The 25,440-nt window shown below is 35.5% G+C and overlaps 1 protein-coding gene across 3 annotated transcripts in view; it reads right to left on the reverse strand.

The window, feature by feature from the left end:
- The window catches only part of LOC115216788 (ras-related protein Ral-A), a 99,291-nt gene that overhangs the window by 5,780 nt on the left and 68,071 nt on the right, over positions 1 to 25,440 (reverse strand). For all 3 annotated transcript variants that reach the window (XM_029786359.2, XM_036506404.1, XM_036506405.1), the window contains exons 2-4: positions 17,302 to 17,440; positions 8,757 to 8,965; positions 4,318 to 4,492 (exon numbers count right to left, since the gene is read on the reverse strand). In XM_029786359.2, the coding sequence (XP_029642219.1) occupies positions 4,318 to 4,492; positions 8,757 to 8,965; positions 17,302 to 17,440 (523 nt within the window). The remainder of the gene's footprint in view (positions 1 to 4,317; positions 4,493 to 8,756; positions 8,966 to 17,301; positions 17,441 to 25,440) is intronic.

Raw genomic sequence — 25,440 nt, forward strand, 5'->3', positions numbered from 1 at the left:
ACATTAGGACTTAAAAGACATTATAATTTTCAAAGAAACAAATAACACTATTATTATTATTATTATTATTATTATTATTATTATTCCTTTGTCTAGTGGTTATGGAAAAAGAGGTTTTGTAGTGGATGAGTCTGAAAGGATTGAGTCAAGACACCTCCCTCTTCAGCCAAGCCTTCATTGACTTTTTAAGTTCCATTTGAAAAGGAAAGTGAGGGTGGAGAGAGAAATGCTCTCTCTCTGTTAATTTGGGAAAAAAAACAGCAAAAATTTGTTACAAAAATGGTTAGGGTGTATGGACCTACTCTAAGCATGCACTTATAGTTTAGAGAACAACAGTTGAGTTAGGGCTCATGCTTTTGGTTGTCAAGGTAATGATGGATCTGGTTGGCCCTTGAATGATGCAATCCTCCTGTATCAGGAGGATTGCATCATTCATGTATTCACATGCTTATATATGGCGCATGCTTTTATCTTATTTCACTGTCTTTTCCCACCACAAAAAGTATATTCTTGTAATGTTCCCTTCATCTATGCCTTGTGACAAATAAAAGAAATCATTATTATTATTGCAGCAGATCAGTTAAGTGATAGATACAATAATCAATTAGATTAAGTATCTTGTGGTGCTTATATCCTGTTTATATTTTCTATATAAATCCTTCCAAAATAGAATTTGCCTTTCATCTGTCAGGAGTTGATAAAATATGATATACTAGACAGGGATTGATGTTAAACAACTATAGCTTTACCCCAATAATTCCATGATTATATCCTTCCCAATAAACACATGACATTGTGCCTACCTGAGAAGTCATTATCATTAATAGTAATAAAAATGCTACTATTATTATAAGGATCACATTTTACAGAACATACATTGAAGGATGTTTTCAGTATCAATAAAGATGTGTTACATAATTATACTAGAGAATATTTAGGTTGAGGATTATTGATAATTTCAAAATATGTTAGGTTCAACACTGCTGCAAGACATAAACTAATCTTCCTTGAGTGGTAGCCTTTACATCAGATTATATCCCACCTCTCGATTTTAAATCAAATTAATCAGTAAAACATTGAAATAGGGTATGAAACTTACCTCAGTATATGTTTTATATGGAACTGTAGCAAATTTACATAAATTTCTTAATTTGTATACATGGGTATACTTCATTACTAGTTTAAAATAATTCTATTTTTCAGACTTTATAGGTTTTGCGCCAAATTATAATGAAAGTAATAATGGTTCATAATATTAGGATAACACTACAATTGAACAAACTTTGGGGGTGATTTGATTTAATCAATTCAGTATTTTATTGGTAATTATTCTATTAACCTTGAAACAATGCAAGGCAAAAATTGACCCCAGTGAGATTTGAACACAGAACATTCTTTGATTCAAATCATCTGAGTAAAACACAAATAGTAATGACATTTTATAAGCCCTGTGAACAATGGGTCCTATAGCTTCGCACTCCTGCAGTATAACAGAAAAAAATTTCCTTACTAGGTAAAGTGAGCACTGCTTGAAATAAAAAAAAATTAACTCAAATACTCTCAAAATAGAGAGCAGACAAAGAAGCCAAGGCTAATGCCTTCAATAGATTTGCAAAAGAGTCTGCTTCAATACAGTACAAGATAGGGCCACTGTTTGAAGAAAATGGCTCACTGAGTGCAGACACCCAAAAAAACAAGTGAAAAATTAAATATGCAATACAAAAGTGTTACTACATTTCTATTGGAACACTTGCAAATAAATATGCTAGATGAGTTCTTTGACACCACCACTCTACATGAAGGAATGGCAATTATCAATTACATGGAAATAGAGAAAACTGATGTAATATCAGCCATTGATCAAATGAGCTTAGACTCAGTCACTGGCCCTGATGGATTCCCAGCAATCTTCAAAAAAAAAAAAAAAAAACCCAAGCAAAACCACTGCAGATCTTCTCCAAAGCTTCCTTGCAAGTGATAGACTTCTCAGAAAGTTAAAGACAAAGCAAATATGTCCTGTCCATAAAGGACATTAAAATTTATAGGCTTGCCTCTCTAACTTCACATGCCAGCCAATTCATAGAATGAACTGTCAATAAGAAGCTGATCATACTCTTAGAAGATAATGACTTGCTTCCTGACACCCAGCAGGGCTTCTGCTCAGGAAGAAGCTGGCTTACATGGCTTCTGCAGCATTATGACTGGGTGTTGAAACAACTTATGAATCGCTAAAACTTATGGAAGCCTGATGTTAATTGATGATGAGATGCAAAAAGACACATATACACACAATCATAATCATCATTTAATGTCTACCTTTCATACTGGCATGGGTTAGACAATTTTGCAAGATCCTACATGCAAGAGGACTGTGTCAAGCTTAAATGTCTGCCAAGGCATGATTTCTATGTTTGATGCTCTTCCTAATGTCAGCCATGTTACAGAGTGTACTGAATGCTTTTCCATGGCACCAGCACAAATGAGGTAGCCATGTAACTCACAAGACAAAATAGAGCTCTCAACTGAGTGGGGTAGTAGAAAGGGAGGAAGATGTATGCCACATATGACAGATGGACAAACAAGGTCATGATGTAGCAGAGATACATGGCTACCCCATACTATATAAGGGTGAATGGGAGAAGCAGGAAAGAGAGTTAAAGATGGTAGAGATAAATGTCAGGACATATTAAGGTACAAGGTGTGTAAAAGAAAGAATAGTGATAGAAGACCTGGAATGGTTGGCAGTGTGCAAGAGAGGAAAGTGGCAGACAGTTAAAGATAGAGATAGAAGTGAATGTAGTGAATGGCAAACAAAGGTGGAGATATGGTGGATGGTATATATGAGTTTCAGGAAAAGGGGAAAGAAACAGGAGTGGCTCAAGAAGAAAGAGCTGATAAGTGACAGTACAGAAAGAGTGCAGAGGAGCAATATAATAATGAAACGCATGCAATTCTCTCATATAATTACAGCAGCTGAATAGCGCCATAGTTAGATGGAGGGATGGGTATTAGGAAGATGAGAGATGGGGAAGGCTTGACAGGGATAGAGTGGGTGTGGGAATAAGGTCCACACACACACACACACACAGACATATGTGCACATATACACATATACACCATACTCATACATAGGGGGAAGAGCTGGTAATGAGTTGTCTGGGGAGTAAATTATATACATCCTTCAAAGAAAGGGTTATAAGTGACAGAAAATGGATAAAAAGGTTCAGTCACATGGCACTGTGTTCCTGAGTAACGAAGCTAACATTGTAAAGAATGAAAATTAAAGACTATTTAATACTAACAGAAATATATAGTTGAGAAAATAAGGAGAAATATGTAATGAATTATAACACTTACTAATAATAAACATTCTCTGGATCCAGTTTAGGATGTTTGTGTGTCCAGTAGCAATACCATCCCATTTGTGTGTGCACTACTCCACTGAAAGCCTCAATTGAGCTTTGTAGAGAGTCAACAGCTGATAGGGGCTGAGATATGTTCTGACCCTAAAGTGAATGGCCAGTTTTGGGGATACGGTCCTCACTACCTTATTGATATGCTTTTGCCTGGAGAGATCCTTGGTGATAGTAAGGTCCAGCATTTGAAGTGACTGTGAGGCTCTAGCTGATTGTCATACATGCTTAAGGGGGGCTATGGCATTGTGAGTAGTGCTTTAGCTTTTTCTTTGTTAAAAGAGACAAGGTTAGCAAGGCCCCACAGAGTATGCTCTCAAGATTTTCATTTCTGGAATCAATCCAGGTTTGGTGTGTGGTATGTAGGTTATGTGTGGATGAAATATGGTTAGAGAATGTTAAGGAGGAATGAAAGTTCATGTCATCAGCATGGGTGTTGTTGGATGTGGCAGTAAGTAGATCATTGAAGCACAGAAGGAAGAGAGTTGGGGACAAAACCAAACCCTGACAAACATTCAAGTTGATTGAGAGGGTGACAGCAGGAGTCCCAACACATCCTACAGTGGTAAAATCTGATAAGACAATTTAGATACAACTAAACAGAAGGGCAACTGTAAGGAAAGCAGAGTAAGACTCTACAGAACTTATAAGAAAGTGTACATTAATCATGAAATAATTCTGGTTTGATAACTTTGATCATACAAGCAGAGCTAATCCCCCTGTGGACACCCTATATGTTGCTATGGATCACCAATATAAAAACTTGAGTAGAAATTAATAATTGTGGTTTTAGTGATAGACTACAAACTTGAACAATTAGTAGCTTGAAGGGAATCCATCTGTAAAAGCAATATATCCAACAATATTCAAACACAAAGGTCAATAATTAATCAACAATTCATACCTTATCAACATTAGCTCTAGTTTTAGCTGAAGTTTCTACATAAGACACATTCCACTGGACAGCCCTCTGACTAGCTTCATCTGCACTGACTTGACGTTTGTCCTCAAGATCAGCTTTGTTGCCAACTAGTAGGAATGGAATATTGTCATCATTTTTAACTCTTAGAATTTGTTCCCTGGGTAAGAAAAAAAAAGTGTAACATTATTAACTTGAAGAAATCAAACATATTTGGTGACATTAAATTAAATTCAAATGTGTGACTTTCTCTCAGAGCAGTTACTCAATTCACACATTTTAAAATTTATCATCACCAGCAATTGAATATTTGTATCTCAATGAAAACACACTTCAACGACAGAATATGATACTTAAAAGCAATTTTAGTTCTATTTTATAAAATAGAACTAAAATCAATGCAATAGCTTTGGTGTAGGAAAAACTGTCAACATGTTTGTCAATATGAATAAAATATTTTGAGTCTTTCAATCCCTATAAATAATCAATTGCTAGAGCAATTGTTACAACTTATCTAAATGGTTAATGTATATTTTCAATTATGGTCTGCTGATATGGCTTTCATGTAGGGACTGGATATTCTGTTGACATTGATCTAATCAAAAATATCTGCAAACACACATCAGCCTGTCATTGCATACAAAACACGAGAGAGACAACATTAGAAAATTACAACAGTTAGACAACAGCTGAATTAACCAATTCTCTTTTACACCATTCCACGAATTGCTCGTTAATTAAAAACAGCCTAGTCATCATGAAGTCACAATAATTACAAATTTATTGGAAAAACTTCAATACAAGATAAACAAAAGGGCCTAAATCAATAGAAATTTCCCAAGATTAGTCAGCAATGAAAACATGCTGAAACGAAGTTTCACACCTTAATTTGCAGAATAAGATCAGCAGAGGGGATAGGCACATGTTCATCTGTTTGGTCACTGGTCACATATTGAAGTTGCTCAAGCAGATATCCCACTATTCTACATGTTATCCATTTGACAGTGTAACAGCAATTTAATCTTCAATTAATGGCCATGCTAATGCAACAACTACAGATTCAAAGAACTCTTAAAGTTTGAAGAAAATGCATGAATCAGACATACCATTTTCCCAGTTGACAATACAAAAGCAGTTTAATCTTCCACCAATGCACTTTGAAGTTTCAGACACATTTTTATTTTATCTACCTCAATAACAGGCAACAGCATAGCTGGAGACATTAATGAACATGTTGATCAACAGAATTGTTACTCCAATGTACATGGAGGTTATGGCTATGACACAAAGAATGAAGAACAGATCAATGTTTTGTTGCACAAATGACCCAACAATTTTCAGCCACTCGATCATCTAACATTCAAGTGAACACATGAGTCCATACTCTTCAAGAAACATGACTGTTGGATGTGAATACTAAATCTTCCCCTAGTGACATTAGGATAAGAGATATGAACTAAACACACCTACAGACACAAGAGAAACTAGAGAAGAAAAGTATGAAAACTGAAAAATGCCTTTGCTATATGGCTGTTCATAAAAGTATTAGATTGTGCCTATGGTGAAGATGTGATAGTCTTATAACAGAAAACTGAGAGTTTCTATAGGACAACCTGCCATAAGCCACATACTAGATCTGTGAAATTAAGGTTCCAGCTATACAACCAAAAGGGCCTTAATGATGTAAAGATAAGGAAAACAGTAGGACAGTCAAGGATATTCACTGAGATGCAGAAAGTATTTGACACAGATATGCACTTGTCACTCAAATAATTAATCATGTAGTACAGCAACAGTATCATCAATTGCCACAAAAGTAAAAGGAGATACCTTAGAAAAGAGCAATTACAGCAGCAACTATTATAAAAGTGACAGAAAGAATATCAGGACAGCTAATTAAGAAAATTATAATCTTAGATGTGATGCGATTTGGGTTTATACCAGGATGTGGAACCACTGAAGCCCTCATTTTGATAAGACAGCTACAAGAGAAGTTCTTACTCATGAGTGAACCACTCTAAATAGTATTTATTGAACTGGACGAGGCCTTTCACAGGGTATTGTACTCAGTAGTTTGATAATCATTAAGAAAATCAGATATAGATTAATGATTTTCCAGAGACAAGCAAACTATACGTAGGAGTCCTTCCAGTAAAATGAGAATCAGAGTTCAGTAAAGAATTTAGCATACAGATATATGTCCATCTTGCGTGGTGCACCAGATCTTATTCTGTTTTGAACATTTCCCAATTTTTTATATCTTTGAATAAATGAAGATATGGTAGAAAATGGAATACAAAGGGTCTCTGATATTTTCCTGTAACTTTTACCTGCTTTCCACTGAATTTGTGAGTTCTTTACTTTTCGCCATTATTACGATACTACTTATGTTGTCTCAATGCTGAATGAAGAAGCTAGTGTTCTGACACTTAAAAATGACAACTGATAAGATTATTGGAACAAATGAGAAAGTTCTAGTAAAAAGCAGAAAATTATAATCTTAGATTATAATTATAATCTGAGATGCAGAAAGTATTTGACACAGATATGTACTTGTCACTCAAATAATTAATCATGTAGTACAGCAACAGTATCATCAACTGCCACAAAAGTAAAGGAGATACCTTAGAAAAGAGCAATTACAGCAGCAACTATTATAAAATATAACTATTATATTTTAACAGTATTTTGTGGCATAGAAAATCATAAATTTATTCTGTACGAATACTTTTTTCACCCCTAAATATTTATAATTGTATATAAATTCATTAGTTACAATAATTTATTAGTTTCTTTTGTATATTCTTAATTTATGCATGTGTATGCATATATAGTATTGGTATATCCCATTTATGTTCATTAGAAATTAAATAAATAAAGAATTTTGATGTGTACGAATATTTATTTCCTCCCACTGTATGTATGTATTTGTTATTTGTGTCTATGTTTGTCCCTCCACCATTGACAACTGATGTCGGTGTATTTACGTTCCCGTCACTTAGAAGTTTAGCAAAAAAAGACCGATAATATAAGTACTAGGCTTACAAAGAATAAGTCCTGGGGTTGATTTATTCAACTAAAGTCAGTGCTCCAGCATGGCAATAGTCAAATGAATAGATCAAGTAAAAGAATAAAAGAATACATATTATACATTATATTCTATATTCACTTAGTGTTAATAACATACACACACACATATATATATATATATATATATATATATATATATATATACACACACACACACACACATTATAACATGTATTTATTTTGGTGTTAATAACATACATATTTATATATGTATGTTATGTGCATATATATATATATATATATATATATCTGCACATCAGACGCACACAAATACAGACGCATTTATTTCAAGCCAAATTTTTATGTTCCACATACTACCTCTGTTAACAGCTATTTTTATTTAATATACATAATCTGGTATATACATAAGCTGGTATGGTCATGTAGCGAGAATGGATGTGGATAGCTGTGTGAAAAAGTGCCACACCCTAGCAGTTGAGGGAACCTGGGGAAGAGGTAGACCCAGGAAGACCTGGGATGAGGTGGTGAAGCATGACCTTCAAACACTGGGCCTCACCAAGGCAATGTGACCAGGACCTCTGGAAATATGCTGTGCTTGAGAAGACTCGGCAAGTGCAAGTGAGACCATAACCTTGTGGCCTATGCCAGGGGTGTAACCAGTCCCCTTATGTGTGTCTTTCCTTCATTGGACACTAAACTCTGCTTGCAAAGACTTGTTGAGGCAATCGAAATCAAATTCGATGACTGGCATCCGTGCTAGTGAGGCGCTTAGAGTACCATACAAGTGAGATCGGGGCCAGAGCAACAAGCTGGCCTCCAAGCCGATGGCACGTTAAAAACATCATCCAAGCCTGATCATTACCTGCATCACCTTACTAGCACTTGTGCTGGTGGCACGTGAAAAAACATTCAAGTGAGGTCGTTGCCAGTGCCGCTGGACTGGCTCCTGTGCAGGTGGCACATAAAAAGCACCATTTGAGTGTGGCCGTTGCCAGTACCGCCTGACTGGCCCTCGTGCCAGTGGCACGTAAAAGCACCCACTACACTCTCGGAGTGGTTGGTGTTAAGAAGGGCATCCAGCTGTAGAAACTCTGCCAGATCAGATTGGAGTCCGGTGCAGCCATCTGATTTGCCAGGCCTCAGTCAAATCACCCAACCCGTGCTAGCATGGAAAGCGGACATTAAACGATGATGATGATGAGGATGATTGAAACAAAACCGTACCTAACATACTCAAATCTGTCTCAAAGGACTATGCGTACTACCAAACATCACAACAAGAGTTTTATCAACATTCATAGATAAGCATATATTCAAAGAAATCATAACATCATTTAAATGTGCAAAAAAGACAGAGAAAGCTATATACTCACCGGAATTCAGCTGTTGCCTGAAAAGACTCTTGTTCAGTTATTGAAAAGACACAGAGAAAACCCTCTCCACTACGGAAATAGTTGTCTCTGATAGCAGCATAATCTTCTTGGCCAGCTGTATCAAGAATATCAATTTGAACATCTTCACCATCTAAGACAACCTTTTTACGGTAGGAATCAGCCTTGGTTGGTTCATAATCTTCAACAAACTTTTGTAAGAAAACAATACAACAATTAGAATATTTGATAATGAGAGTTTACAAAGAAACTGGAACTATTCTTAACCAATCCACTGACTTTTCAGATATTTTCAATATTTTCTTTACCTTAAAACCTATCTCTCACTCAAACATCCCAAGATCTGTATTAATAGGTTCCCATTGCAGGTCACTAAATTTTAAAACACTACACTGACTGTTATTTCAAATCAGTCAGAACTTCATTGGTTCTAATTCTGACAGCCACTGACAGCAAATGTCCTTAATCCAAACCCACTTGAGACAGTTTAGTGATTGACAAATACTTATACACTTGATACCCATAATCCAGTAATCTCTCTATATATAAACGGCAGTTTGTCTGTGTGTGTTTCTGTGTGTCTGTTTGGTTGTACCCTCACCCTGACCACGGCTTTCAACCGATTCTGATGAAACTTGACACACACATAGCCCAATGTCATAATTCAAAACTAACGCAGCGAAAATTTTGAAAAGTTCCCCCAGTTCTGAAAAAAATCGATAAATTCGACATGGGATCGAGAATCAGAAACACAAACCACAGACTGTCTAGGGGACGCAACTCGACCTTTTTTAACTCTCAAAAAAAAATTTACCATCATTTGTTTTCCATTTTTTTGCTATTTTTTGGCTATAACTCTCTAAAAATGCTTTATAGTTATTTCCCTTACAAACCTGAGCAACATAAACACCACCACTGCAGTACAAACAAAATATATAATACACGACTCTGGGCCACTTTCCCAATCTACAGTATGCACATATACAACAAACAATGGTCCGAAAATTACTATTTTTTAAATCTCACAAGAGATATTCAGCAACAGTACTTTGGAGTAAAGATTGTTTGCCAACATAACATGGCAGTCCTGATTTAGGATAAATGTTGCTGTAATTTAGCCCCAAGAGACATTGTCTCCAGTTGGCTATACGATACAATCTGTGACCTTATATTCCCTTGTTTGAAATTATAAGGACACAGATCGTGTTGTATAGCCAGCTGGAGATGATGTTTCTTGGAGCTAAATTGCAACAACATTTGTCCTAAACCAGGACTGCCATGTTATGTTGGCAAACAATCTTTACTCCAAACAATGGTCCATTTTAAAATATGTTTAAATCTACTTCCTTCATCAACATATACAAACAACTACTATGTATATTAATTTCATCAGTTAACTATTCCAATGTTCTAACCATAGAGCCTAAACTGTAGGTCTTAAGTTGAAATCGTTATAGTAAACAAACTTTCTTTCTTTGGATTTCTATTTGAAATTGTGGAAACATGATAGCGTCCCCTTTCCAAAAATGGTAGCCTCTCAGATTATGCTCACCACTAGTTTATTGCCTTCACTTCCAAATGTGAATGTCACCTTCTTTACTGACTTGAATGTTCTCTCCTCACTGCCACTTGTACATTATACTAAATATATTCACAGAAGATTTGGTCACCTTTAATCATACACTTTCTAATGTATATGACCATTCATTCCTCTCAAACTAGCTTCATCCAGATAAAAGATTGACACTTCTGTCAAACAGGCAGCCCTCAATTCAGTTTCCGTGCCAATCCGCATCTATGATCATGAATGTTGGGTAATGATTGAAAAAGTACGATTGCAAATACGAGTGGCCAAAATGGGGTTCTTCTGAAGGATCTCTGGAGTAACGTCACTCAGCTGGATGTGTAGCTTGGAGATCAGGGAGCCATTACTTCTACACATTGACAGATCACAACTCTGGTACTATGGACATGGGATTAGCAAGTTGCAGGAAAGAATCACAAGATAGATTTTTCAAGCCAAGCCAATTAGCAGGAGACATAGCTGTAGACCAAGAATGAGATGGTTGGATAATAGCAATTGTCTCAGTTGGTTATTATGCTTGGGAATCCAGTCGGAAAGTGTAATGACAGCTGCTTCTGATATGACCCAATGGAAGAGGTGCCTGATCTACCCCCATGGCTCTCCCAGGAATAGTGGGCAGAAAATAAAAGAATGACTGGATATCTCTAAGTATATAGGTATGCATTTCTCTCCTTGTTTCTTTCTGTGTTTCTTTTCTGTGTATCTTTCTGTTGAAGAGTGTAGGCTCGAAATGTTAAAGACTTGTTTTATTTATATTCCTGAGCGCCATACTAATACAATTGTTTGTTTGTATTCCACCTGCCTTCGTCTTTTGTCTATTTTCATAAAGCTTCCCGTTATATACACATGTATGTATTAATGTTTGAGTATTTATATGTATGTATGTATGTCTAGACACAAGCCAAATGAGAAAATCTCTGCACAGTTGCTAAAAATAACCAAATCTACCTCAATATCACACACTGCCATCTTTAAAAAATGGAACGACTCATTAGATGAGAAGAAAACAAAGACAATTTATAGCTTGAATACTTTAGCTTGTAGATCTACTTGATCATGTATGCTGTACACATAGAACATTACATACAAATCTAAGAAAATAGCATTTCACAAACAGGCACAGAGTTGCAATTAAGTCAAACTCTTTTTTTCTTTCTTTCTTTCTTTCTCTCTCCCTATCTTTTACATTCCTTTTTATTCCCCTGTCTGCAACTCATTCTCTCCTACTCTCTCTTTCTTGTCTTTCATACCACTCTTTTGCTCCTGTCTCCCTGTTCCCCCTCTCTATCACACACATACATACACACAGTTATTTGACTAACATTTAAGCTGAAATTAACCAGAAACAACTGAAGTATTCCTTTTTCTAGTTGGGAGCAGAAGATAACTTTTAAAGAAGTTTCATCAATTGCTTAGACTCATAACTTTCGCTTGATGCCATGATTAATCACTGCACTCTTTATAAACAAGAAATCAACAAGGAAGGTGAAACACTGAATTTTTTGAGAAATATTTGGTATTTTTTTTTTTCTTTACTACTTATAAATTGTACTTAGCCATTCGTCTATCACAAAGTTAGAAAAGTAATACACTGATATGTACATATATGTACACATACCTATCTATCCCCATGTGCATGCATACCTATAAACTTGGAGATATCCAGTCATCCATTTTTTTCTGCCCACTATTCCTGGGAGAGCCATGGGGGTAGATCAGACACCTCTTCCATTGGGTCATATCAGAAGCAGCTGTCATTACACTTTCCGACTGGATTCCCAAGCATAATAACCAACTGAGACAATTGATATTATCTAAGGAAATTGGTACTGCTTCACTCTTCTCAGTCTTTGGGGTTGAGATTATCAATCACCATTCTCTTTGCAAAGTAACCATCTAAAGTTTAAATTCATTAAATCCATTGAAAAATATAGAACAAAATCATATCTTTTTCAAAAAAGTCATGGGTGATGATTATTGCCTGTTTAGAACAGTATCACTATTGCTCAATAACAGCTTAATTTTCCAAACTCTTCAAAAGGAAGCTGTACAGTACCTATGCAATAACTGCAATTCCTAATAGCATAATACAGGAATAATAATCATGCATGAGTAAGGATGTAAGTCTTTAATGTTGAATTAGCTGGATATTTGGGAATTCTACAATTCTACAGGTTCATTGCAAAAATTATTCTTCTGTTCATCATACAGATTCAAAAGTGACATATCTGAATTATAAAGTGGTCAAATTGACAACTATCACTACAATGCTCTCTTTCTCATAACCAACCACATGGTTCCGGGTTCAGTCCCACTGCGTGGCATCTTGGGCAAGTGTCTTTTGCTATAGCCCCAGGCCGACCAATGCCTTGTGAGTGGATTTGGTAGACAGAAACTGAAAGAAGCCTGTCGTATATATGTATATATATGTATATGTATGTGTGTGTGTGTGTGTGTGTTTGTCCCCCTAGCATTGCTTGACAACCGATGCTGGTGTGTTTACGTCCCCTTCACTTAGCAGTTCGGCAAAAGAGACCGATAGAATAAGCACTGGGCTTACAAATAATAAGTCCCGGGGTCGATTTGCTCAACTAAAGGCAGTGCTCCAGCATGGCTGCAGTCAAGAGTATAAAAGAAATATAGAGGAAAAAGAAACATCACAAGTGAGTCAAAAAGAAAATAATGGAATGAGAATTAAAAAATTAACAGTGCATAGTAGCAAGACAATATTAGAAGAAATTAAAAAAAAAAAAATGATGAAAATAGGGTTGCAAGAGAAAGGGAATATGAGAGATGACCAAGAGAACAAGAAAGTGATAAAGGTAGAGTAACATAATTACAAGGAGAGGAGAATTAGAGAAATAAAAAAAGCACAAGAAAAAAATACAATTGTAAAAAAAAGGAGAGAGAGAGAAAGATAGAATAAATAGAGTATATGACTGAAAAAGAATGAAAAATAAGATGAAAAAGGAAAAGTTTTGCAGAGACAATCTGCAGAAAAAGTATGGATAAATTCAATAGCAGGGTATGGCATTAAATTATATTCTTAATCATGATTATGCATCTGTAAAAATGTTATGCCTGGACTCTATGTGCAAAACATGTGACAGTGAATCATTAAGTATTAGGTAAATTATAAGGTCCTTTTACCTATAAGTGAGCCATCAAAATTCGAAATGGCTTTTCTTTTTGAATACCACTTGAGAATAAAACACTTTCTCAAAAATATTTGAGCATCTGACAGTGCTTTACAAATAACATAATTTTGAGCAACAATTAATAGATAAATTAGATTTATGCTGTCTTTCAAAGTGCCACAACAAATTCATCGCAGAATTGGCTCTCTTAGAGCTTTTACAGAATAAAAATCCACAATTTTTACTGATATAATTTATAGGTGACATTCAAGAAACAATGTCACAGCAAACACTGCCCAAGCACAACATGATGGAGATGATGAGTACCACTTTGGTGGTACACAACATATTAATGGAATCACTTAAAAAAGAAAAAGATATTGTATACTATATGAATCATTATGCTTCTCAATCGATGATTCAAAGTAATTTGTTTAATTATTTTCATTACTGCCAAGATGTTTTTTCACCTGTATATTGTTATGTATGCCAAAACAGAGAATAAGAGGTTGTGGTATATAAAATACATCAAAAGAAGTATATTCAGAATTGTACATGCATTTACAATGATATTGCCACTCGGAGCTAGGATAACTTTGTATTCTCACATCCAGTTTTATACAAAGCCCAAGAAAAATGCATGAGAGGGTAGAATGTCATGACATATGTATGTAATTATGGACATCCAAATTTGTCCATTCCTTAAGCTTGTAATGCTAAATGGAACAAAACCTAAGCAAAGCTTTTTCTATGACATTTCTACTCAGACAACACCACCTAATTGCAAGAGTTTTTCATCTCAAGGTTTCCAAATTGATAGACCTTGTGAGTATATTGCACATATTTCAACCAGTACATTGCCACTTACATGGCAAAAAAGAGGCTTGCCTCATGCTCATATATCAATCTGGTTTTTGCATCCTAATGAGATTGATTCCATAAATAACAGAAATTCCACAACTGACAAAACTGGTATACTAGTGCTCCAATATTTTTTTGGCAAAGTCATAACACTCCACACAACTTATATATGTGTGTGTGTGTATTTGAAAATTTCTCCTGATTGTTATTTTTTAAACACTAGAAATGAAATTACAATTGTTTAAATAAAAAGCTTTTCAAAACTGCAATTATTTATAGGTTTTTACCCACTTAGTTTCAAATTACCGGAAAAAAACCATGTAATTTATGCACTTTTTTCGCAAAAAGAAAAATAAACTTTAGGGGGTGCGTAAATTACATGAGTAGACTGTGTCGAGAATTTTTTTTTAGAATTTTCTTTTTGTTGTTGAAAAATGGTGTACAAATGTAAACATTTATACAGGAAGTTGACTCATTTAATATCAGAATAGGTTTTCACAGAAAAAATATGAAGTTGACTTTTATTTATGCTGGATGGTATCATGCTTACTTTTTCTGTATAACTTTACTATTAAATGGTAAACTACTTTTTGAAGTTTGATGTTCATGCAGGTAATCACAGTCCGGGCCATATTTTACATTGCTTGGAGTGTGTACTTATCATAATGGAGCCCAGCAATTTCCTTAAATAGATCAGTTTTTCTCTGCTTAAGAAGTCTAGCTTGTGTTTGCCTCCGGGAAGCTATTGTTCACTTTCTATACATTATGACAATGAAATTCATCACCGCTGACATCGCTGCTACCAGCTCTTACTGCACCTGACAACAACATCATAATCTATCCTTGCGCATGTAAACTCACTAAGTGGATATGATTAAGCGTTCCTACAGAAACCTTCATTTACCTTATACGATGTTTAATATCATTTCACATTCATGTTGAATTATGCAGCAATCTTATGTTCTCTTCATAGAACACTTGTAATGTACGTATTACCAGTTCTTTTGGTATAGCAGATTTTTGCTATTCTTGTTTATGTCTCCTCGTAGAAGTGTATATTCTAACAAGTTGCTTCTTAAATTTTACACCTCACTTGTTCAATAAACATCAAGTTAAACTTGCAAAGCTATTTATTTTCTCCTTTTGATTTTTAATGTTTGTTTTAGTGGGTTACCAAACTATCAGTTTGATCTCCTGGCTAAAACAGTAATGACAAATTTTTAAGCTTGCTTGACATTTTATAAGTGCCAAAGGGATTAAAATGTCAATACTCCGTATCAAAGGTTCCAACAAGAATAGGCAGAAAATCAGAGCTTCAGACAAGAAAACACTTTCAACCAATCAGAATTCTGTTTATATAATCAGTTTGATCAGTCACCTTCCTGTGTTGGTTGAGTAAAGTGTCATCCAAGCTGATGTTCATTGGTAATTAAACTTATTTTGCAACACTTGTGCATATTTATCAGCTTTGTTTTTGTTGATAAGAATTATCAAAAACTTTTCTTGTGATCGTGATTTGAGATGACATACAGGAGTATGCTAAAGATTGGACATAATCTCTTGTAGGCAAGAAGTGTAAAATAAAGTCTATTATAAACACAAACACTTCGTAATTCAATAGCTTTCAATGTGATACCTGTTAAACAGAAATTATTTTTATTTAATGAAAATTTAATAAAATCTAACCATAAGTAAGTGAAATTATGCTAAATACAACTAAATTGAAAACCTTTTACCCCTGGCCATATCAGCAATTCTGAAAACTTTTGGGTGCGAGTTTTACATGAGTAGCTTTAATAATTTTTACCCTGAAAATCACCTGCGTAAATTACACATGTGCGCAAATTACATGGGTTTTTACGGTATATACTTAGTGTTAGCTTTTTCATTTTCAAAACATTTTGCAAGAAGCATATGTTTTAAACATAGGAGATGGTGAGTCTGCACAAAAAATAGGATTACGGCCAGGGATTGGGTTAGGATTTTGAAGTGAAGGTTTAATCCTCTAGCATTCAGATTACTCTGTCAAATGTAATGCTTCACAATTTTCTAATTGATTATGCATTATGTTGCAGTTTTGCAATTTCAATGATGTGATTGTTTATTTTTAGAATGACACTGTAAGGCAGATGTGAGAGGCTGGATCTGGCCAATTTCAACAAAAAGTAGTAAGAATATTTGGGCTCAATATGGACAGTTTAAATGCTAAATGGTTAAGGTAAGGGTTTAGGGCTAGGTTTCATAGTTAGCACTTAAGCTTAGGGTGTTGAGTTAAGGTTAAAATAACAATTATATGAAAATTGGGGAAATGAAAAGATTTGAATTTGTGTACAATATTTTGCAGAATTAAAATTGAATACATTTAAAACAGAATATCTAAAAATATGTATTTAGAAACAAAATCTATGAAGTGTACTTAGCCAGAAACTTTGGTGAATATTTTTCTAAAAGATTTACTATAAATCAAATAAATTGCATTCCAATGTTGCTGCTAATTTCTTGAGTTTTCAATTCAGGCAACACCATGTAGTTCAGCTAGTACACTCATAAATACACATATAAAGACACAGTTATACAAACACAAACACACACACATTCATATACATACATCATCACTGCTTAATGTCCACTTTTCTATGCTTGCTTTGATCAAATAAGACGCATCAAGGTTAAAATTCTATGTCCAGATGTCCTTGCTGCTGCTAACCCTCAACTGTTTCCAAGCAAGGTATTATATCCCCTAGTTGTGTGTGTGCACATGCTAGATGTGTTTTTACAAAGTAATTTGTGACATTTGTGCAAAGAAAAACAGTTAAAGGAATCATATATCTCACTTAAGTAAAAGAAATAATTTTCATCTCTAAGACAAATTCAACCCTACATTCAATTTTCTGAAATCTTTAGCACTGCAACACTAAAAACCTGAAGTACTTAACTAACTTACCTCATCGTACATAAATTGTAGGGTGAGGGCAGATTTGCCAACACCACCACTACCAACCATAATGACTTTGTGGATCACAGCAGGTTGTTGTGCCTTGGCCTTCGACATGTTTTTGCAGAGTTGTGCACCTTGCCAGCAACTGGAAATGAAACAACATATGTTAATGAGCAATATATCAATTAATAGCCATCAAAAAGATATGAAGCTCAAAGAAACATTGATTTCAATCACAAGATCTCTTTCAAACAACAGAAAATAACCAGCTGCATCATGACTGCTTATAAGCTACTTCAAAAATTTACAACCCACTCCAAATAAAATGCAGAAACATCTGTAGAAACAATATAGCTGGTTAGTACAGTAAAGAATAGATATCAACAACAAATATCTGATTTTCAATGATATAATTAAAGAGACTAACAGACAAAACCAAACAGGAACAGGCTAGCTGACCAAGAAAGAGATGCAGACAAGCTGAAGCAAACAGTAATATGTTGATCAAATTTTCTTCTTAATTAACAATTATTTCAGTTAACAATTAAACGATGTAAACAGTGTGTATACCATTCATAAACAAGCACATCGTATTTACAATGGTTGAACATATGCTCATGAAGGTGTGCACTTGCACCCCCTAAAATTTTCAGGGAGCAATAAAAATGCTTTCAACATCCTCTTGAAAACTTCACCGCCAACATGAATGAGCATAGAAACGTTTTTGGACTGATTTGAAACATTACTTGGATTTAGCCAGTTTGATTGGTGTACAAAAGTAATAATAATGATTAGTATTATAATTAATAAGGCAATGAGCTGGCAGAAGCATTAGCGCACCGGACAATATGCTTAGCAGTGCTTCGCCTGTCACTATGTTCTGAGTTCAAATTCTGCCGAGGTCGACTGTACCTTTCATCCTTTCAGAGTCAATAAAACAAGTACCAGTTGAACACTGGGGTCAATGTAATCAACTCATCCCCTTCCCCCAAATTGCTGTCTTTATGGCAAAATTTGATACCATTATTATTATTATTGTTATTATTACTATTATTATTATTATTATACCCATGTTTGCTTTCATATTAATCAACTTTGTAAAGATATTTTGGACCTGGGTTTGTACCTTCTAAGTAAATGTGGTTCCTGCACTTATGTGCTTGGAATGTGTTTTTGAGTGAAAACAAGTGTTACTCAAGTGTATCTTCTTTTATATTTTCTTTTATCTTTTATTTGTCTTGAAGGATTTTAGTTGAACAAATTAACCCCAGTACACTAAGACATACATATATCTACGACAGGTTTCTTTCAGTTTCCATGGGCAACCCGGGACTATAACAGAAGTCACTTGCCCAAGGTGCCACTCAGTGAGACTGAACCTGGAACCATGTGGTTGGGAGGCAAGCTTTTTACCACACAGCCATGCCTGCACCTATAAAGTATGGGTAATTTTTTTTTTTCAATTGTTTCCTGAAACTACAAAATGGAAAAAACTCAGCAAAGAAAGTACAAGATTAACACAGGAAAGATAGCAACAAATTTCATAAAAATTGAACTCTAATTATTGTATACATGCCATAATTCCTAATATTGCTCATAGGAGAAAAGCTATACTTCCAAACTTACCTATCATACAACAGGTAACTTGCAACAAACTGACGAAATCTGTTAAGACAGATTTCCTATGACCAGATACTCTTCTGGTCATCAACACTCACCTGTTTCTAAGAGAGGTAATATTTTTCTTTGGCAAGATATTTTTCTCGTATGACTAGCAACAAACATCATTTATATGACAATGATGCTCACTTAAAGCTATCATGTGCTGTCAAGGGATACACACACAACACAACAGGCTTCTTTCAGTTTCCATTTACCAAATCCAATCTCAAAGCTTTGATCAGCCCAGTCTATACTAGAAGTCACTTATTCATGGTTCCCTGAAATGGGACTGAGCCCGAGATCACATAATTCGGAAGCAAAGCACTTAACAATAGAGCCACACTATAATAACACACACACACACACACACACACACACATATAAGATATATATAAATTTATAGATATATTTTATGATTTTAATTAAGCAATACTAATAATGAACTGTTACAACTCAATATGCATATGCTTTAGTGTTAGGCAAGTACAGACAGTAGTATTAATTATTGAATGATAAGAGAATGGGAATTACATCATCAGTTTCATTAGCTTACAGCTGTTTTTGCAATAGCAAGCAGAGCACTCAGAGCTCAATCCTTATGCAACATACACACACACACATATATATATATTAAAGAGAGTTTGTGTGTGTGTGTGCATATGTTCCTTATGTATTCCAAAACAGAGTTGCCGATTTTGGCATAATGGGGTATCAAAAGATTCAGCATTATTTCTGTTACCAACTAAACTTTATTTTCATTGACATATTTGCATTTCAAAAATTTTAAATTATAATCTTTTCCGGAAGTCAACTATTGTAAACATTTTATATGTTGATGATGACGTTATATTTTCTATATGTGTGTGTGTACTTTAAAACACATCCTTCATCACAACACACACCTTCACTCACTCACTTGCACATACACACACATCCATTTCATATACATAAACATACATCTTTCACTTCTCATTTCCTTCACTTTCTGCTCTCCTCAAAGCATAAAGAAATAGATTTTTACAGAATGACCAACTGATACGCAGAATGAGAAAAAGACAGAGAGACAAAAGAAAGACACAGAGACAGACAAAAAGTCTCTATAGGAGAAGTTGAAAGACAGGGACAGCGGGCAAGAGACAGACGCTGATCTTTCATTCCCTACATAGGTTCTATAGTTGAAAGACAGTACAAAATTGATACTGTATGTTCTATAGGTGAAGGTTAAAGAAAGCCAGCACAAAGAGAGGGGGGAAAGCGGGAGAGAGGGGGGAAAGCGGGAGAGAAGGGGATGCCAAGAACCCCTGAAATGAGGTCGTGTCATACAATTTTAAGGTCATTTTCATTTTTGTCCCATGTATGAATTGTTATTTTTTGCTGTGCACTAAATTACAGCTCAAATTTTATGGAAATTACTTTTTCCTATTCTTTCATTCCTGTTTGTGATGAGCGTATTTCAAAACTTGATCTTCCATTTAAACTTACAAAGAAGTTATCTCAGTCCTTTACCTGTTGTTTCTAGCATGTCCAAGATGATATTTGCATGCGCACCCCTACCTCACTATTTCTTTCCTCAATTTACTCACATTCCTACTTTTCCATACAGGAGATTTGCATTTCACCAACAAAGCAGGTTGCTGATTGGTGGCTGAGGTGGGGGAAGGGGCATTCAGTATTTCTTTCAGAAAAATTTAATTTTCAGAAACAAATTATATTTCCTACATTCGTAATCTCTGTATTTTTATGCACGCATAAAAAACAAAATTTGAAAAACAGTTGAAAATTAGGAAATTCCAGTGGGGAATATACAAATATATACATACACATTACATATAAAAGCATGAGCACAAATGCAAAAACATGCCCACACAAACACACATGTACACATAGAGAAGACATACATACACATATACCTAAGAGTATATAAGAACTAATAAAAAATGAAAGAGAGGTAATCAAAAAGACTATTTAACCCTTTAGTATTTAAACCGGCCATATCCAGCCAAAATATTTAATCTGTTTTATGTTCAAACTGCCCAGATCCAGGCTCTCACATCTACCCTACAATGTTATTCTACATTAAGTAATTACACCACCAAGATCTTGGAGATATGAGATAATGCATGATTAATTCAAATCAATGGGAATCAATAAGCATTATGTTTGATAGAATAATCTGAACACTAAAGGGTTAAGGTTAATGAAAAGGAATTTGGATATATGTTTACAAGAAAAAACTCTTTCATCTCTCAAATTTAAGATGGTACCATTCATTTTCATAATTATATAAGACTCTTCTAGGCATAAAAGACAAGTTCTATTTCTAATCCTATAAGGGGCAGAAGAAACAATATTCCAAGAAACTGAGAAATTTATGTATGTATGTATGTGTGTGTGCACGCATCATATGTGAATACGTACACCTTTATTAATGACTAGTCTATGCTGTGGGGTGCATTCCTCATCCGGGAGGGTGTTTGTATTTATGAGCAACCCTGCGTCCCTCTGTCTCGTAAGGATGAAATGTATCTGGCCAGCAGAGTCCCTGATTGATAGGTTATCAGGTGGTTGTCTGGCTTCCTGAACTTAGTGTTGCTGATTAAAAGGTTACATGCATCACAGAACTCTAGTAGCCTAGTTCCCTCATCGTTCTGGGAACCAATACCATGCCCCGTGTACACCAGTGAAGATACCGGATTTCTGCCTGACATGCCCATTAAAATCTCCAGCCTTGAAGGTGAGGTCATTGCCACTCGTCTTTGAGGCAGCCTGTAAGAGGTCCTTCTGATCATTTGGCAGCCCCGCTTGTGGAGCGTAGGCAGAGATAACTGTAGCTGTGCTGTTTTGCAGGACTAGCCTGAGCTTAAGCATTCTATCTCATACCCTGACAACCTCTATGACCTTATCCACCCATTTCTCTGCAAGGAGTATACCTACACCCCCTACTCCATCTATGTTACCTTGCTAGAAGACTTTATACCTGTGAGGATCCTAGCTGAACCTCCTCTCCATCTTACCTCTTGTATGCAGCATACATCAACCCGCCTCCTTTCAAGTATCTCTACAATCTCTCTAGATCTACCTTTCAGTGTGCCTACATTGACAGTGCCAACTCTGAAAATTGGGAAGGGAATGTGGGGTGAGGCTTGGGGAGGAGAGATGTTATTCAGCACCTGAAAAGAAGAGGGAGGTTGTCATGTTCATTTGTTAGGCATGCTTCACCTGTTCTCACTTCCGAGCTGACAATATTCAAACATTCAAGCATGTTAAGATTGTTGCCCCTACTGGATGTGAGAGCAGGTGTTAGCGGCGTTGTAAGCATAAGCATTATGGTCATCGAATAATGTAAATTTAAGCAGTGTAGTAAAATATGGATATTCCAATGTTAGATTAGGTAGGGAGCCAGCTAAAACTGGTTGCATTTGTCCAGGAAGAGGGGGATTGCAGGTATGATGGAGGGTACCACCAGTGGGGGAGGGTTCAGACAGAGGGAGAGGAAACAAGCTCATCCCTACATACATACAAGCGCATGCATGCGCACCCACACACAGGGACAAGCACACATGGACAGCCAAATAGCTTTCTCCTTCACTTGATAAGGCCAAGGAAAATTCCTGGGTAGTTGTTGGCATGTTTCTAGATGGAACGAAAACAAAAAGATAGCTGGTGAAGTAGGTGGGCAGATAACTTGGTTGCATTTGTCCCAGTAAAGAGAGAGAGAAAGAGAGGGAGAGAAATAGAGAGTGCAGGTTATATAGGGAACAGTACCAGTGAGGAGGGGGAATTGAGAGAAGAGACATCTGGTATTGGTGGTGACAAATTTTTTTGGAAATTTTTTCAGTGGATTCCTATGTTTTTGATGACGGAGATTCTAAATATACCAAAAAACATGTTTTCAAAATTTTCAACTCCCCAAATTTTTTAATTTTAACTTTTTTCGAATTTTTTTTTTTTTTAAATCTGAGTGGAAAAATATGGAGATTAAGAATATGGAAAAAAAATAATAATTTCGAATTTTCTATGAGGAAACTCCAAAATTGAATCATACACTGCTTGCCAGTCCATCCCGCAATCGAAAAGTGAAAAGCTTGCAAACATGAAAGGCTACTAAATGTGACAGAGCTGTCCTAATCTGAACATAAGTGAGGGTCCGACCATTCTTCTTGGCAGCAGTTAAGAATATGAAGACTATAAAAGCCCCTTGTTCATCAGGAACTATTTCTAAAATGCATAAAATACGTGGCATATTAGAATAACTTTGATAGGTCTTGGCCAGTATAGGCCCAGGCCATGTCTAACTCAATAGCACCACTGGCCTAATTTTGGAGGTAAGGTGGGGAATTTTGGAAAATTCACCAGAGTCCACTTCAATTTGTCTTAACTTTCAAGAAAACGGATACTTTTTAATGAAATTCTCTACAAATATGGACTTGTTCAGAAACACCCACGAGTGGGGAACAGTTCTCAAAAATAACCCCCAATTGTTTTCCCCCAAAATTCCTATGTCCTCAAAATCTACATATTGTAGAGAATTTCATTAAAAAATATCCATTTATATGACAGTTATGATTATCCAAAGTCGGGGTGGGGCAGAAATCTGTAGTTATGCCTAGTAATATACCAAAATTTCATGAAACACGTTTGATATTCAATGGGGGTCTTTTTATGAGGGTCAATGATTCACTCAATTTTTTTTTATCCAAATAACAACATCCATACTCAGACTATAGAAGGGCAATGGATGTTCATCAAGAAGAAAGGCGACATTGTGGAGTTACTCCTTTACTTGTTTCAGTCACTTGACTGCGACCAAGCTGGAGCACCGCCTTGAAGGGCTTTAGTCAAATGAAACAACCCTTATTTTTGAAGCCTAGTACTTATTCTATTGGGGCTTTTTTGCTGAACCGCTAAGTTATGGGGATGTAAATACCGCAATATTAGTCAAGTAAAGGGTTGGGTTCAAAATTCCACCAGAACACATGATGAAGGCTGGAGAGTACATCAGCCGAAACGTGATAACAACAAACACTACGAGGACAACTATCTCTTCATTGTAAATAATGTACAGCAACTGCGGTTATAAGCGGTGACAGGTTGTCAAACACAAAGACACACATAAATACATACATATATATATACATATATAGGCTGACTTCGGAGTTAAGAAGCACCAACAAGTTGGAATTTCTCCATTTTGGCAGAGATTTTTCAGATATCTTTTTACAGTGTCCTTGGAAATGATCTGGAGTATCTGTTTAACAAAAAAACTTATCTTCCCTTCTCTGGAGCGATAGTGGTCAATTTTGTGGGCACCATGCAATTAAAATCAAGGCATAACTAAAGATTTCCACCCCACTGACTTTGGATGATCATAATTTTCAGAAAAGTGGATATTTTTTAATGAAATTTTCTACGAATATGTGTTATATCATGTAGATTCTGAATATACAAAATTTTGGTGTGGGGTGGAGATACACATGAACGAAGTCCCATGAAGTTTTTATTCTTTCTGAATAAAGAACACAAACATATTGTTGAATATCATGATTGCTTCTATCAGGATCGTATACCTTTAAAGTGAAAAAGCAAAACCGACGTATATGACAGGTATGTAAAACATATTTTAGTGTATTTTCTCTGTTCATTCGCACACACAAACACACAAGCCGTTCATTTTCACTTTTAGATAGCGGGAGGGGTGAATAAATCAATTTTGGAGTTTCCTCACAGAAAATTTTTTAATTTGGAGTGGGGAGGAGGGAAGTGAACATTTTGAAAACATGGTTTTTAGCATATTCAGAATCTCTGTCATTGCAAACAAAGAAATCTGCTGAAAAAATTTTTAAAAAAGGTTGATATTTTCATGCCGGTGTACTTGTAAACGTTAACCCTCCCCACCTCCTTGGAAAGATTCTTTCCCATAAATCCCTAGATATTCTGAATCTACAACATCTAAGCGGTATTTGCTGAAAATTTCGTTAAAGAGTATCTATTTTTCTGGAAGTTATGAGGCAACAAAGGGTAAATTTCCCCAATGAAGTTAGTGGGGGGTAGACATCTGTAGTTATGCCAGACTCTCCAGTTAGCAAAAAGATGTGTACGACTTTGTTTTTAACAGTTTGGGGAGGAACACATCTGCATTGTTTTTCATTGATGCTTCAGGTGGGACAGGAAAGACATTCCTGATAAATAATCAATAAAACCTTAAACATAACTTGTAGACCAGACTTATGAGGACACGGATGAACTGAATTAACTTCCATTTCAATGCAATATTGAAATCAGCTTCAACAGGTCACGGATAGCCTAGTATGTTGAATAAAACTATAACTGACCCTCCTGCATTTTCTTTTACCCAAAGCCCAGAACTTTTCAACACCCCTTTGTACACACACACACACACACACGTGTAAGTACATACACAAATAAATACATACATATAAATAAGCATATACGTATGTATCTATGTATGCATATATGTACATA

This window comes from Octopus sinensis, linkage group LG10 (genome assembly GCF_006345805.1).
Source record: "Octopus sinensis linkage group LG10, ASM634580v1, whole genome shotgun sequence".
NCBI classification, from domain to species: Eukaryota; Metazoa; Mollusca; class Cephalopoda; order Octopoda; family Octopodidae; genus Octopus; species Octopus sinensis.